This window comes from Chanodichthys erythropterus, chromosome 3 (genome assembly GCF_024489055.1).
Source record: "Chanodichthys erythropterus isolate Z2021 chromosome 3, ASM2448905v1, whole genome shotgun sequence".
Classification (NCBI taxonomy): Eukaryota; Metazoa; Chordata; class Actinopteri; order Cypriniformes; family Xenocyprididae; genus Chanodichthys; species Chanodichthys erythropterus.
The window spans coordinates 68,618,358-68,632,810 of NC_090223.1; the positions used below are offsets into that span (position 1 = coordinate 68,618,358).

General features: G+C 37.1%; 1 protein-coding gene across 5 annotated transcripts; it reads left to right on the top strand.

Annotated features, from left to right (window-relative positions):
* The first annotated feature begins 807 nt into the window (after positions 1 to 807).
* On the top strand, positions 808 to 14,028 carry LOC137006581 (zinc finger protein 569-like). Of its 5 annotated transcripts, XM_067367455.1 has the most exons (5): positions 831 to 914; positions 5,993 to 6,717; positions 6,887 to 6,986; positions 7,381 to 7,537; positions 12,270 to 14,028. In XM_067367455.1, exons 4-5 carry the CDS (start codon positions 7,381 to 7,383, stop codon positions 13,679 to 13,681), a joined length of 1,569 nt encoding a protein of 522 aa, XP_067223556.1. In that variant the 5' UTR covers positions 831 to 914; positions 5,993 to 6,717; positions 6,887 to 6,986; the 3' UTR covers positions 13,682 to 14,028. The 5 variants fall into 5 exon arrangements, 3 of the variants coding, with proteins under 3 accessions (XP_067223556.1, XP_067223575.1, XP_067223565.1); XR_010892523.1 differs by lacking the exons at positions 5,993 to 6,717; positions 6,887 to 6,986; positions 7,381 to 7,537; positions 12,270 to 14,028 and adding an exon at positions 2,496 to 4,049 and having other exon boundaries at positions 808 to 914; XR_010892522.1 differs by lacking the exons at positions 831 to 914; positions 5,993 to 6,717; positions 6,887 to 6,986; positions 7,381 to 7,537; positions 12,270 to 14,028 and adding exons at positions 936 to 1,740; positions 2,496 to 4,049.
* The last annotated feature ends 425 nt before the right edge of the window (positions 14,029 to 14,453 follow it).

Below are 14,453 nucleotides of genomic sequence, written 5' to 3' on the forward strand. Positions count from 1 at the left end.
CACATGAGTTCAACTTCTTTAACCCCACTTTTTTTTTTAGACAAGAAAATGCACTATCCAAACTTAAATGGGGGTAATTCAAGAATACTTTGGAGTATAGACATAAGGCTGGTCTTGTTTTAAAGAGGAAATTTGGCAGATTATTGTAGAAGTGAACTATGTAAGTGAAACAGAAAAAAGTTATAAAGTTTAAGAAAATGTAAAAAATATTATATTTTATATAAAATATATATTTTACAAAACAAGTTTTACTCTAAAACTGCGAGGAAATCAAAGCCAAAAATCTGAACAATTTGTGTTCCAAATTTCAGGTTGATATCTCAAAAAATGAGCTTTCAGTAAGATTGTGTTTGGGTGCAGTACCACACTTCTTCACTAGATGACACCCAAGCTCCATTACTGACCATATAAGGGCGCCTCCATTTCCATATATGGTTTGAGTGATCTGAACCATCATTTTCATACTATTTATGAAGTAGACCAGGCCATTTTTTCTCCAAAAATTTAATGGATGTTATCTTTTGAACTCTTGGCATGAAAACAAACAATCTTTAATGATTTTTCATGTTCATCGCTATTTCAAAATAAAGGTCTGAACATGCCTTATGAGTATGAAAATATGCTTGTTGCAAATTGATAAATTACTGCTCCTCTGTAATTTATTTTGAAAATCAGTCACCAAATATGAAAACTAGAGTTCCCTTTCAAAGGGAATGGGGAATGGGGAACGCCCACGTGACCCGGTGTTTTGAAACCTTTCTACCAAAAACTACCATATGGCGTGACCCGGAAGTATAAAGGCGAGCCTACGGAAGCAGTCAGTATGCATCGTCTTTTCGGGACTGTTGTATCGACCTTCTGCTGTGTATTCTTTATTAAGAATTCCTTCCAATCCAAGATAATGTCTGAGAAAGGTAAGAACTTTGGGAAGTGTGCTGATACGTGTCCGAGATTCTTGACACCGGATTTCACGCACACCCTATGTGTTCGTATGCCTTACAAACGTTCAAGAGAATGTGTGTATCGGTGTCCCCGTGTTTGACACTTGATATACACATTTTTCCGGGCGTTTTCTGTCTGAAGAGGAGCGTGCATAGTAGGGATGTAACGATATTGATGATATCGCGCTATTGCGGTCTCGATATCGTCGTGGTTGGGTTACAATATTAAAAGGACAGGTGTCCGTCAAAAAGCAAGAGGAATAAACACAGTCCCGCGGAACAAATCATTGTTAACTACATAGACCATGATCCTTTGCGCTGCGACGTCACAACAACCGTTGTTAAGCCAATAGGATTGCACGCTGTCCACACAAGCTCACAGAAAGCCAGCATGGCCGACAGCGATACTTGTAAGGATGAAAACGACAAAACTGAAGATGAGATTGTGCCAGCCCCTGCAGCTTTTAAATCAGATGTCTGGAAACATTTTGGTTTCGCCGTGTCAAAAAACGCAAAAGGAGAGACAATGGACTATGTGCAAGCACTGCCACAGTAAACTGCGATACAACACAGGAAACACAAGCAACATGCGAAGTCATCTGACGACCCATCATCCCGAAAAGTTTGCAGATTCTCTCACAAAGAAAGTCCTGTCTGGTCAAAAACCCCTGAAGGAGGCATTTTCAACAACTATGCCACACAACAGCACAAGGGCTCAAGAAATCACGAGGTACATCGCGGAATACATAGCGTGTGATTTACATCCCTTTTCTGCAGTAGATGGCAAAGGATTTAAAAGGTTAGTGGCCAAGCTTGAGCCGAAGTATCAAATGCCTTCGCGGGCTCATTTTAGTCAAACTGTGTTCCCTGCTCTTTACCGTGAGACAAAAGAACGTGTCATGTTGAACCTTAAACAGTCTGAGTGCATTGCTATTACCACTGATGGGTGGACTTGACGAGTGAATGGGAAATGCAGAGTTACGTTTTACAAACTAGACAGCTTAGCGAAATCACACACTGGCGTAAACATAGCTGAAGTCCTTAAATCTGCAGTCAAAGAGGGGGGGGTGGACAAGATTGGAACAAGGATCGCTGTTGTTACTGACAACGCAAGCAACATGCGAGTAGCATTAAAGGAAGCCGAACTGTCCCCTCACATACGGTGCTTTGCGCACACACTAAACCTGGCCTCCCAAGCAGGTTTAAAGGTCAACACAGTGAGCCGCCTCCTCGGTAGAGTCAGACGTGTAGCTAGTTTTTTTCACCGCAGTTCTACAGCCACAGCCGTGCTGACCACCAAACAAAAACTACTCAATCTCCCTGTACATAAACTCATTATTGATGTAGTGACAAGATGGAATAGCTCTCTGGACATGGTGGAGCGCTACCTTGAACAGCAACAAGCTGTTGCTGCAGCCCTACTGAGTGATGAACTGAGACACAAGTCACGTGAAATTGACACTTTGGACACATCTGACATAGAGAAAATTGAGAGAAATACAATAAAATGTAACAAAATGCTGATATAATGTCTTTTTATCATTTATGAACCAGGACCAAGATGTGCTGCCCAGGAGCCCACATCCAGCAGATCGACAGAAGCGCAAGCTTTGTGCCTCCTCTTAAGAAGCATGCCCTTGAGGACCTCCTTGGCTCTTCTTTTAGCAGTAATCAAGTCACAGGTGGAATTCAGGCAGAAATTGACTGCAAAGAAGCATTAGTTTCTCTGTCTGCTTGCCCTCTTAAGTGGTGGAGAGACAATGCAGGGCGGTTTCCTATTCTGTCTTCATTAGCAAAGACCTACCTGTGTATACCTGCTACCTCGGTGCCCAGTGAAAGGGTATTTTCAACAGCAGGAGATATTGTAAATGCCCAGAGGTCTCTTCTTCTCCCTTGCAATGTAGATCTTTTGATCATTCTAAAGAAAAACTTGAACATTAGCTAAAGGATAGTTCAGTGTTTTTCAGAAGGCTTTTTGCCAGACTGTTTAAGGATTTTTTTTTACTGTTTGTTTTTTTTTTCTTTTCCCTTGCAATGTAGATATTTTGAAATTTCTGATGAAAAACGTGAACATAAGCTAAATGATAGGTCAGTGTTTTTTTAAAAGGCTTTTTGACTATTTTATTTAAGTTTGTTGTTTCTAAATACCAGTTTTAAAAGGCTGCTTTTATTTGCCTTGCACATTTAAACCTGACTTAACTTGATCTTTGTTTGCACTTAAAGGCAATTCCCTATTGTTTACAATTGTTCTAGTTGCTTCTTAACTTGAACATTGCAAAGAATAATCAGTTATGCAACCAAATATTACTATACAGAATATTGATGTTCCTGACTACAACTTGCACTTTAAAAGCACTATGTGATCAGCGTTTTATGTTGTCATGGATCCATAAATACAACAATAAATTGCCTGTTGACTGGCAAAAGCAGAATAAATGTCAGTATTTTTTCACTATTATCATCACAAACACTATCGTGAGCTATTTAACAATATCGTGAGCTTTTCCACAATATCGCAATAAATACCGTACCGTGAGGTCAATATCGAAATTGTATCGTACCGTAAGATTTTGATATCGTTACATCCCTATTCTCTAGTGGTCATCAGTGCTCAGTGCAGAACTCTCACTTTCTGGCCTCTGTTACACATGCAGTGCGAGTGGATGTCTGTGTATCACAGCTGACGTGCAACAAAATAATGCTTCATGAAAATTAAAGTGCCGATGATTAACGAACGACAAGGAAGCACAAAAATTGAACGTACAGAACACGAGTAAATACAGTTCATTGTTAGTCGCAAACGGGCCCATTTGTCGCTAACTTGGTTAGCTGGATTTGATTGATGATGATTTGACATGATCTTGGATTGTTTGGTTCTTCCGGAGGGCTGTTTCATAAAACAAGATTAGAAAACAAGCCAGGCTTATTTTACTTAGTCAGACTTGTTGTCAGCGAATTCTGTTTCATAAAACAAACTTAAATTAGTTCAAACTCAGTTACTCTGGCAACTTATGCTGGGAAACTAGCCTGGTCTGGAGCAGGCTAACTGTCAGGCTAAGCTGAGCTTCTCTAACACTGACCAATAGGAACGCAATGATATTACAGCTGACTCTCTCACATACAATTATTGGAGTTTATTACCACACACACACACACACATATATATATATATATATATATATATATATATATATATATATATATATATATATATATATATATATAAATATAATACATTTACTAAATAGTGCTAAATAAAAAAAAAAATTGGTGTAAGTTTAAGGCTTTTTTTTATTTTAAGGTAAGTATGATGAGAAACAAAACATTTAAAGAGAAGTAATTTCTTAAAAATTAAGTGTTATATAGCCCACTGAATCATTCTCAGACTTAATACTGACAACAATGGAAGCACTTGGGAGAGAACTGTCAGGAGACTTATTTCTTAGCAAGGAAGAGTACAAGAGGATTACCAAATCATTGTTTTAAGTGTGAAAATATAGTAAAAGTAATGCAGAAATTTAAAAATAAACCTGTGACAAGGCACCTGAAACAATCAGGCCTTCATTTGTAAGCTTTCATTAAGTGATGAGTGATTTTTTTGCTAGACAAAGAGCAGGAGAAATACAAAGTGAGTGTTTCAGAGCCAGCAAAAGCTATGAAAAGAGTGACAGAGTAAGATGCAGCCTGCAGAAATGACATGCATGGATGTTGTCCACACTGGAACTACCCACTGTAGTCAAAGCACAATAAAGTCAGCTAGCCTTTTCCAAGGCCCATATTTAATCTATACTCTGGTCTCATATATATATATATATATATGGTCTATATATACAGTATATATGGAATTCAGGTTGATTGGGACACTTTTTGTTATTGAAATGACTGGGAAAAAGTGTCCCAATCAGGTTTTCCTTTCTTACCGGCTAAATGTTTTGTGCCCAATATTTAATTAGATTGTTTTTTTTTACATTTCTCTCAGGTTTTGTTTGGCAGTAGTACTCTTTATGGTTATTAGAAGAGCAGAAATTAAGATCACAAAATTAAAAATTAAAGTAAATATGCACAGACTAAATTTTAGAGTTACTATCATAAAAACATACACTTACTTGTAGGTTTAAACTTGTTCATAAGGCACATTTAATGTCCAACATCAAATATTTTAGCGAAATGTATATTTTAGAATTATTGCGCTTCTATTGCATTCCGTCTGTTTAGCGCACATGCGCGCAGCAGCGCTCATTCACTGTGAAGTTTAGCCGCAAAATGGAAATATTTGCATTACTTTCTAACATTTACAGATGGAGAATAAACTTGTGGAAAGTAAGTTATGCTCTGAGGAAAACACCATGTCTCAAATGCATAAAATAGCACAAAATGTATGCCCTTTCCTGTGGTGGATCGATTTGATCCATGATCGACCTCTAGGGCTGCTTAAGAAAAGCGTGCACGCAAAATTATCTTGACTAGGTGAACCTGGATCGAATTAGCGGGACTGCGTGAACTTCAATTACCTTTTATGAAACTGTTTTAGCCCAAACTCATTTGTTAGGTTAATTCAAGTCAGGGTTTGGAGTTTAATCCTCGCTTTTCTTAGAGTCTTTTATGAAACAGCTCCCTGGACTTGCTGTCATACTTGTTGTCAAACATCAGTGTATTATTCAAATATTGTATTTATTTCACTTCAGCTGTGATAAAGTATGCAAATGCAGGACGAGCGTCACTACGAGAAGCAGAAAGTGTCAGACTTTGTTTCCATTTTCAGTTTTCAGCAAATTGTTGAATAACGTTGTTATTTTTGTTTTGTTTTTGTGCACAAAAAGTATTCATTTCTTCATTACATTAAAGTTGAACCACTGCAGTCACATGACTGTTTTAACGATGCCTTTAGTACATTTCTGGACCTTGAAAGAGTTCATTATATTGCTGTCTACGGACGAGTCATATATACCTCTCAGATTTCCTCAAAAATATCTTAGTTTGTGTTCTGAAGATGAACAAAGGTCTTAATTTTCATTTTGGGTAAACTAAACCTTTAACCCTTTTGTGTTCAGATACCTGCAGTCTCATACTGGATCCAAACACGGCATACACTCAACGGCATCAATCAGAGATTTAAGAACTGTAAACAGGTTCTGTGTGAAGAGACAGTGAGTGGTCTGATGGCATCTTGGCATTCTGAAATGGAAAAAGTAAAAAAAAAAAAAAAAAAAAGTTAAATATACATATGGGTCTTATATTGTAGTAGATAAACTGAAAGAATAGGGTGGTAGACCATGTGTTGAGGGTAGAGATCTAAGTATTATCCATCAAAGTATTATAATTTCAATGCAAATGCTAATCAAAATTCCACTACTACATTCAAACAATACTGTCTGGATGGATGGCCTATTATCTCTCTACTGATCATACTAAAGGAACAAGGATCATTTAGAAGTTAATAAACTACAAAGATACAGGGAGTTTCAGATATTGCTCTAGATGATGGAGTTTCAAATTCCACATACAATGTATTCCTGTGTTTAATTATGGTATTTATTCATGTGTTTAATTATGGTATAAGCTAAACTAAGTACTAAGTTAGTTACAATGAATCATCTAACAGTTCAGTCAAACTGACAGATAAGCTTTATTTGTAGGGGAACCTTATGATTTTAAACGATTAGTTTGTCTTTTTTAATGGAGTAGGCTAGTCATCTTGTCAATATGGCGGATAAATGACATCTGATTCATATTCTCTATAATGAAACAGAATATATACTGCATGGAGAAAGAACAGGTATAGTTATGAATTTTTTTTACAAATTTTATACCCATTTTTAGACTCAAATTAACTTCAAATTATATATATATATATATATATATATATATATATATATATATATATATATATATATATATATATATATATATATACTTTGACCTTTAATACACTTCTGTGATTGTAGACAATGCAGCGTCTGAACAGGACTTTTATTTTGGAGTGACGAAATGACGTCATAAGACCGAGCCGCGATCCTGCATCTGTTGTGATTCTGCTGAAGAAAGGTTTGTTTTATGAATTTAAGCTGTTTTAATCGATAGAAACAGTTCAATGATTCATAGTTGTGTGTTTTGTTTTAATCAAGCGATGTGAAATTAGTTTATTTACTATCTAATGTAACATTGTGAAAAACTGAACTTTTCAACTCCGAGTCAATTGAATCAAATACTTTGAGAAATGATTCAGTGAATCACGACTCGTGCTGCTCAAACAGTGAACATGAATGAGAACAACAAACACTAACAAACTAATCATGTTTTCATCATTCATAGATGCCTAAATATGATGTTTATTTGCAGCGTTAGTTTTTAGAGATTTTTTTTTTGTCTAACTGGGTCAGTAGGCCTAGGCCATTAATTCTAATTCTAATTCTAAACTCTAATTACTCTCTTCATAAAGATGGCGTTTATTAAAGATGAGACTGAAGACATAAAGATTGTGATTATTAAAGAGGAGACTGAAGACATGAAGATTAAATTTAATAAAGAGGAGTTTGAAGAAATAAAGATTGAAGAAACATTCAGTGTGAAACATGAAGATACTGAGGAACAAACAGGTTGGTTTTATTCACACAGCTGAATTTGATCATTTATTAAAATGTCCAGCTCTACAGAAATAGAGAATATACAGAAGTGTAATTTTACAGAGAAGTGTCCTAATTCAATCAGTCAGTTCATTCACTCAAGTGCACTTACTGTAGAGCTAGAGATAGGGTTTGGCTACTTATAAGTAAGGATTATTAACTCATTACGATAGGGAGTAAATGTAGTAATGTGTAACTACATCACTTTAAAATTCAGTGTTTCCATTAAATGTGATCCTGGACCACAAAACCAGTCATAAGTCGCACGGGTATATTTGTATATTTTGGGGGCACCACTACTATTTTATTTATGAAAAAAATAATATCTAAACTTTTAGCCAAAACGAATTAATTTAACGCTAAACTGAAACAGAAACCGGCGTTATAACCTATAATTTGGCACAAACCCAAATGTTTCCATATTCACGATTTGGAGGCTAAACTATATTATTTAAATACTTTTATTGTACACAGACTACTATAACTTTTTATATATTTGGTTGAAAATGCAAAAAAATAAATCATCCACATATCTTTTCCAAGTGACAATATTATCTCTAAAAGGGTTATTATTCCAAATCTTTCTCGTACAATAAACAAAGAATGTTCTGCCGTCTCGGTTTCCTTTCTGTGAACTTCTCAGAAATTAACCGAAATTCATATGGCCTAGTCTATTGTCACATTTTTCCCCTTTTTGTTAATATGTTAATTATAAATACATTTTGCGCCTAGACATAAGCTATTATATTTTTATATAGCCTAATGTTATCTCTTTTTTTTCATTCACAGAAGCACTGCAGGAGCGTGATGATAATGAACCCTCGTGTTCTGTTGTTTATTTTGCTATTTTTTCTTGTATGCTAAAACTAAACCCCTGGGATTTTTTAATGATTCACAGACACTTATCAGTTCTAGTTTTCTTTAATTCTAATTTAATATAATCTTGTCAATTAATGACAAGATGATCGCAACTCTTACAACGTGATTAATATTCATGAACCAAGCAGCTCATCAATCTTTAGTGTGTTGTCATTAGTGGTAGAATTAGTAGTATTATCTTCTTTTAATAATAATTACCATTATCTATTTTTTTTTACAGAAACACTGAATGACAAACAATTTCTTAAGCACCACCACCAGTTCTGCTTAGTTAAAATGGCAAATATGCGTTCATGGTTACCAAGTTTTAGTTCTCGTTAGTTAAGTTCTATTATTAAATAATGCTTGATTGTCATGATAATATAGAATGCTTGATTGACTGATGTTAAGAGCTTTGCCATTTTACAAAGATAAGCTAATTTGGTGCAATCATATATAATTTTTTGTTCCGGCTTTATTCCATGCTGTCGTCTCCGCTGGTTTCAAAATATGTCTCCATTTTCTGCTCGTCCAGCGCTTTGCAACAACACAACCTTGTTTCTGCAGTGACTTTAGTGACGTTTGTTTGACATGGCATGAGAAAGTCAAAAAACACGCAAAATCTGATCAGAGCAATCAGAAATACAATTTTTGAATAGGATTTCAAACCAAATATGAATGTAGCTGGAAATGGATTTGTATACATCATATTTCATGTTGAGGTTGTATATTTGGTCATGGGAGGTGATCAATTGTTGTTCATGGTTATCGTGCCACCAGCTGGTAGCAGTAAGTGTGGCACATAGTCAAGCCTTTAAAATAATCGTTTTATAGTCACAGTATTTTCTGGAACATAAGTGCATCTATAAATCAGCTCCATAGCAGATTCCAAGCAATCAGAGCAAAGAGCTCAGAGAGGTACATTTAAAGTAGCCAGACAGATTCTAGCCTTTAAAATGGTCCTTTTATAGATCCAGTGTTTTCTGGAACATAAGAAAACATTGGTGCCATTACTCTTTAATTTGTACGTGCTTCTTCTTGGCAACATAATTAGAAAATACCAAATTTATTTTAATTTCTATGCTGATGATTCTCAGTTGTACCTTCCATTGAAAACTAGAGATTCTCTGCAGCCTCTCATGGACTGTCTTGAGGATATTAAATGCTGGATGGTAAATAATTTCCTCCAGCTTATCAATGAAAAAACTGAGGTGATTATTTTTGGACCCTCAAAAAACAGAAATTCTAAAGCCAATTACTTAGACAATCTTACTCCATATATTACGTCACATTTAAAAAATGTAGGTGTTATCTTTGACTCTGAGCTTTGTCTTGAAAAACAAATTAGCTCAGTTGTTAAAAACAGCTTCTATCAACTTAAATCAACACTTTCCTTTCAAGATTTGGAGAAAGTAATTCATGCATTCATCACATCATGGCTGGACTATTGTAATTCGCTGTACCTTGGTCTTCCTCAATCTTCATTGTCACGATTGCAGATGGTCCAGAATGCAGCAGCAGCTAGACTGTTAACTAGTGCAAAAAAACAAGATCATATCACTCCAATTTTAGCTTCTCTTCACTGGCTTCCTGTCCTTTTCAGAATTCAATTTAAAATGTTGCTGATTGTTTTTAAAGTTCTTAATGGACAAGCACCATCCTATATCTCTGATCTTATTTACTTGAACTCAGCTCCTAGGTCCCTCAGATCTGCCAATAACTTATTTACTATAAGTGCATCTACAAATCAGCTCTATTGCATATTCCAAGCAATCAAGTGCTTAGAGAGGTACATTTAAAGTAGCTAGACAGATTCAGCCAGTGTTGGTTCAGTGTAAACAATGATGTACATTTGAGTCCTTAAGATGGAGGGAAGTTAGCAAGGGAAGGGCATAAAAATCTGAACTTGAGCGCAGCCCTGGAGTACCTCAACAGGACACTTTGTAGATTTATTTGAAATATCCATCAGTCTCCATAGATGCAGAGTTCAGATCCAACCCTGATCGAACACACCTGCCCCTGAAGATCTTAGTTCACTGCTTCAGGTGTGTTTGATCAGGGTTGAACTCTGCAGGAAATGTAGATCCAAAGCCACTGGAAGGCAAGCCTGCAACCTTTAGCCAAAAAATTGTAACCGCTAACGGTACCCCTGGCAGTACACAGGGAAGGAGACCAGAGGCTGTTTTTTGAAGGGAAGTCAATGGATGAGAGGCTTCATTAGGCTGATTAAACAGCTTTTATGGGGAAATAGCTAATCATTTAATTAATCCACAGCCTAATCTTCAGCATGTTTTACACTAAAGAATTCCTTTGTTGGGAATTATATGTAGATTTTAGCTTGATTAAAATGTATTTTTTAAGAGAAGGCAAATTAGGGAATGTCGCGACTGACATCACTGCCATTACACGATAGGCTGAGAGGTGCCGCACGTGATTAAGTTAGCCGTTATGCTTTTTCCAATGATAAGAGACACAGACCCTCTCATCTCCCTATAATATACAATCTCTGGTAGATCTCCAGAAACAGGCTGTCAAGTGTTCTATTCAAATGTGCTCATTCTGTTTGATGTACGTGTTCATACTGGTATTTGTTCACTGAAGTCTGTGAAGTTTAATGGAGCCTGTTGTCAGAAAATGCACATTTGCATGATTTTATAACATTTACAAGTAAGAGTATAACCATAAAATGTAAGTTTTATGCTGAGGAAAACACATCTCATAAGTAATCATTCTATCTGTCTAACGTCACTAGTGTGATCTTTCTGTACCGTGCCCTGGCCCGCTTGAAAAGTCACGGTTGGATTAGGCTTGAGAACGGTACGGTTGTAGTAAGGTCGCTAACCGTGCAGGAGTACAGAATGGCTATTACTATTGTTTGTGCTTTGTCTGACATCATTACAACAACAAATGTCTTCTATTACTTATTGAATAGTAAAACACTTTTCAATTAATTGAATTAATTCAAGTATATTTAGGTTCATATCGTGTCCGGTTCTCACCTTAGTGATGAACAGAAATTGTAGTTTGCAAATTTCTCTATCAATGTCAGATCTCTTCTAACAGGCTGGTGATCTTAACCAGATGTGAAAAATAAAGCATACATACAAAATGTGCAGTGGTGGGTCCCTGTGGACCAGGTTTGAAAACCACTGGTGTATTGAGTATAAGGTCTATAGACAGGATGGGCAACTCTGGTCCTGGAGGGACACTATTCTGCAGAGTTTAGCTCTATCCCTGATCAAACAAAATTTAACCAAAACCATTATTTAATTGTAAAGGCTGATTTATACTACTGTGTCAGACCTACGCCGGAGCCTCTACACCGTAGTATATGCGTCTGTTTTCATTTATACTTCTGCGTCGTGTTGAAATGCATGCAGACCACTAGTAGGCAGTGTCCACGGTCATGTTGAGTATCAAAGCCAAAGAAGAAGCAGCTTGTCAGCTTGTCATGTACATTGTCAGAGAAGCTTACAAAAAGAGGTGGCAGAGAAGCAGCCCAGGTAACCGCAAACCAATCATAGCGCTTGCGGTCCGCATAGAATAGATGCATAACATTTTCAAAGAGGTGCACGTCAGGCTACATTGTAAGCTACGTGTGGCACTCACGGCCTACGGCATACACATGATGCAGAAGTATAAATCAGCCTTAAGTCTTCAGGAATGCTTGAAAATTACAGGCAGGTGTATTTGATTAGGGATGAAACTTAACTCTGCAATACAGTGGTCCTCCAGTACCAAAGCTGCCCATCCCTGATCCATAAGATTGGATAGGGTATAGATCATACATGTTGTTGATTTTGATGCTTTAAATGTCTAAATTGTTTTATGTCTATTTTTGCTCTAGACCTAATGGCACTGAAAGAGGTGAGTTTTGAACTTAATGAAAAAGAAGAAGAGAAAAAACATGCTAATTTCATGACTGGAGAAAAATCAACACAGGCTAAAAAGTGTTCCTCACAAAAAGGAGCTCAAAAGACTGGAACTAAAAGTCATTTCACCAGCCAACAGTGTGGAAAGAGTTTTGATCGACATAGAAACCTTCAAGTCCACATGAGAGATCACACTGGAGAAAAGCCTCATACCTGTCAAGAGTGTGGAAAGAGTTTCAGTCGAAAAGGAAGCCTTATAGACCACATGAGAGTTCACACTGGAGAGAGTCCCTTCACTTGCCAAAAGTGTGGAAAGCGTTTCAAACGTAAATACAAGCTTAAAGCCCACATGAGAATTCACACTGGAGAAAAGCCTTTAACCTGCCAACAGTGTGGAAAGGGATTCAGTGACAAAAAAAACCTTACAGCCCACATGACAATTCACACTGGAGAAAAGCCTTACACCTGTCAAGAGTGTGGACAGAGTTTCAGTCGAAAAGAAGGCCTTACAGTCCACATGAGAGTTCACACTAGAGAAAAGCCTTACATCTGTCAACAGTGTGGAAAAAGTTTCAGTAGAAAAGGAAAACTTGAAATCCACATGAGAATTCACACTGGAGAGAAACCTTTCACCTGTCAAGAGTGTGGAAAGAGTTTCATTCAAAAAGGACATCTTACAGCCCACATGAGAATTCACACTGGAGAAAAGCCTCATACCTGCCAACAGTGTAGAAAGAGTTTCATTCGAAAAGAAGGCCTTATAGCTCACATAAGCACTCACACTGGAGAAAAGCCTTACACCTGCAGTCTGTGCGGGAATGGCTTCACACGGGAACAACGCCTTAGGGAACACATGAGAGTTCACACTGGAGAGAAGCCTTTTAAATGTGATCAGTGTGGAAAGAGTTTCACACATAAAGTGAGCCTTTATTACCACATAAATATTCATGCTGGAGAGAAGCCATTCATATGTGATCAGTCTGGAAATAGTTTCAGATTTAAAGGTAACCTTAAGGGCCACATAAGCACTCACACTGGAGAAAAGCCTTACACCTGCACTCTGTGTGGGAATGGCTTCAGACGCAAACAACGCCTTAGGGAACACATGAGAATTCACACTGGAGAGAGCCTATTCACCTGCCAACAGTGTGGAAAGAGTTTCAGTCAAAAACGACACCTTATAGACCACATGAGAACTCACACTGGAGAAAAGCCTCATACCTGCCAACAGTGTGGAAAGAGTTTCAGTCATAAAGGAAACCTTATAGTACACATGAGAACTCACACTGGAGAAAAGCCTCATACCTGCCAACAGTGTGGAAAGAGTTTCAGTCATAAAGGAAACCTTATAGTACACATGAGTGTTCACACTGGAGAAAAGCCTTAAGCCTCGTTTACACTGCACACGGCTACTAAAGCCGATACGGCTTTACTCTAGTCAATGCTCATGTTTAAACCAGCCGTGCCGTGGTGCATTTCAGAAGCATCCCAGCCTATTTTTGATGGATGCCGCGTCCAAGATGCAGAGATAAAATACCTAATAAAGTCAAAATAATCACCCTGCAGTTAACTCCTGCTCTTATTTCACATCACTAGGAGGCCAGAAACTGAAGACTAGAGATTTAAAGTTGAAATACTTCACATTTGTTTGTTCTTGTCATCCATAACTGGACTTTTTTAGTGTATTAACTTTGTCTGTAGGCTACAGCAAAATAAAGTATGGCATATCAATAAACACAAATATAACCATTTAGCCATTAAATAAATGAAAAAGCCTTGGGGGACATGAGTATTCACACTGGAGGCCTTTTACATGTGTGGAAAGAGTTTCAGATTTAAAGATAACCTTAAGGTCCACATGAAAATTCACTCAAAAGAAAAACTCTCTTAGAAGTCACAGTGGAAAGAGCAGAGGTGTAAAGAGTACCTGAAAACCATACTTGAGTAAAAGTACAGATACCTTACAATGAAAATTATTCCATTACAAGTTTCAAGTCACCAATTCTAATACATCTTGAGTAAAAGTTTTGGAGTATCTGAGACTTTAACAGTGCTTTAACAGTTCTTGTGACGAGCAGGAAGGGCAAAAGCTGTGAGGGAACAGAGCGTTAACGTTCTTCACCTGCGAGTCGCACCGGTCTTGAGTCTGTCACGGAGGA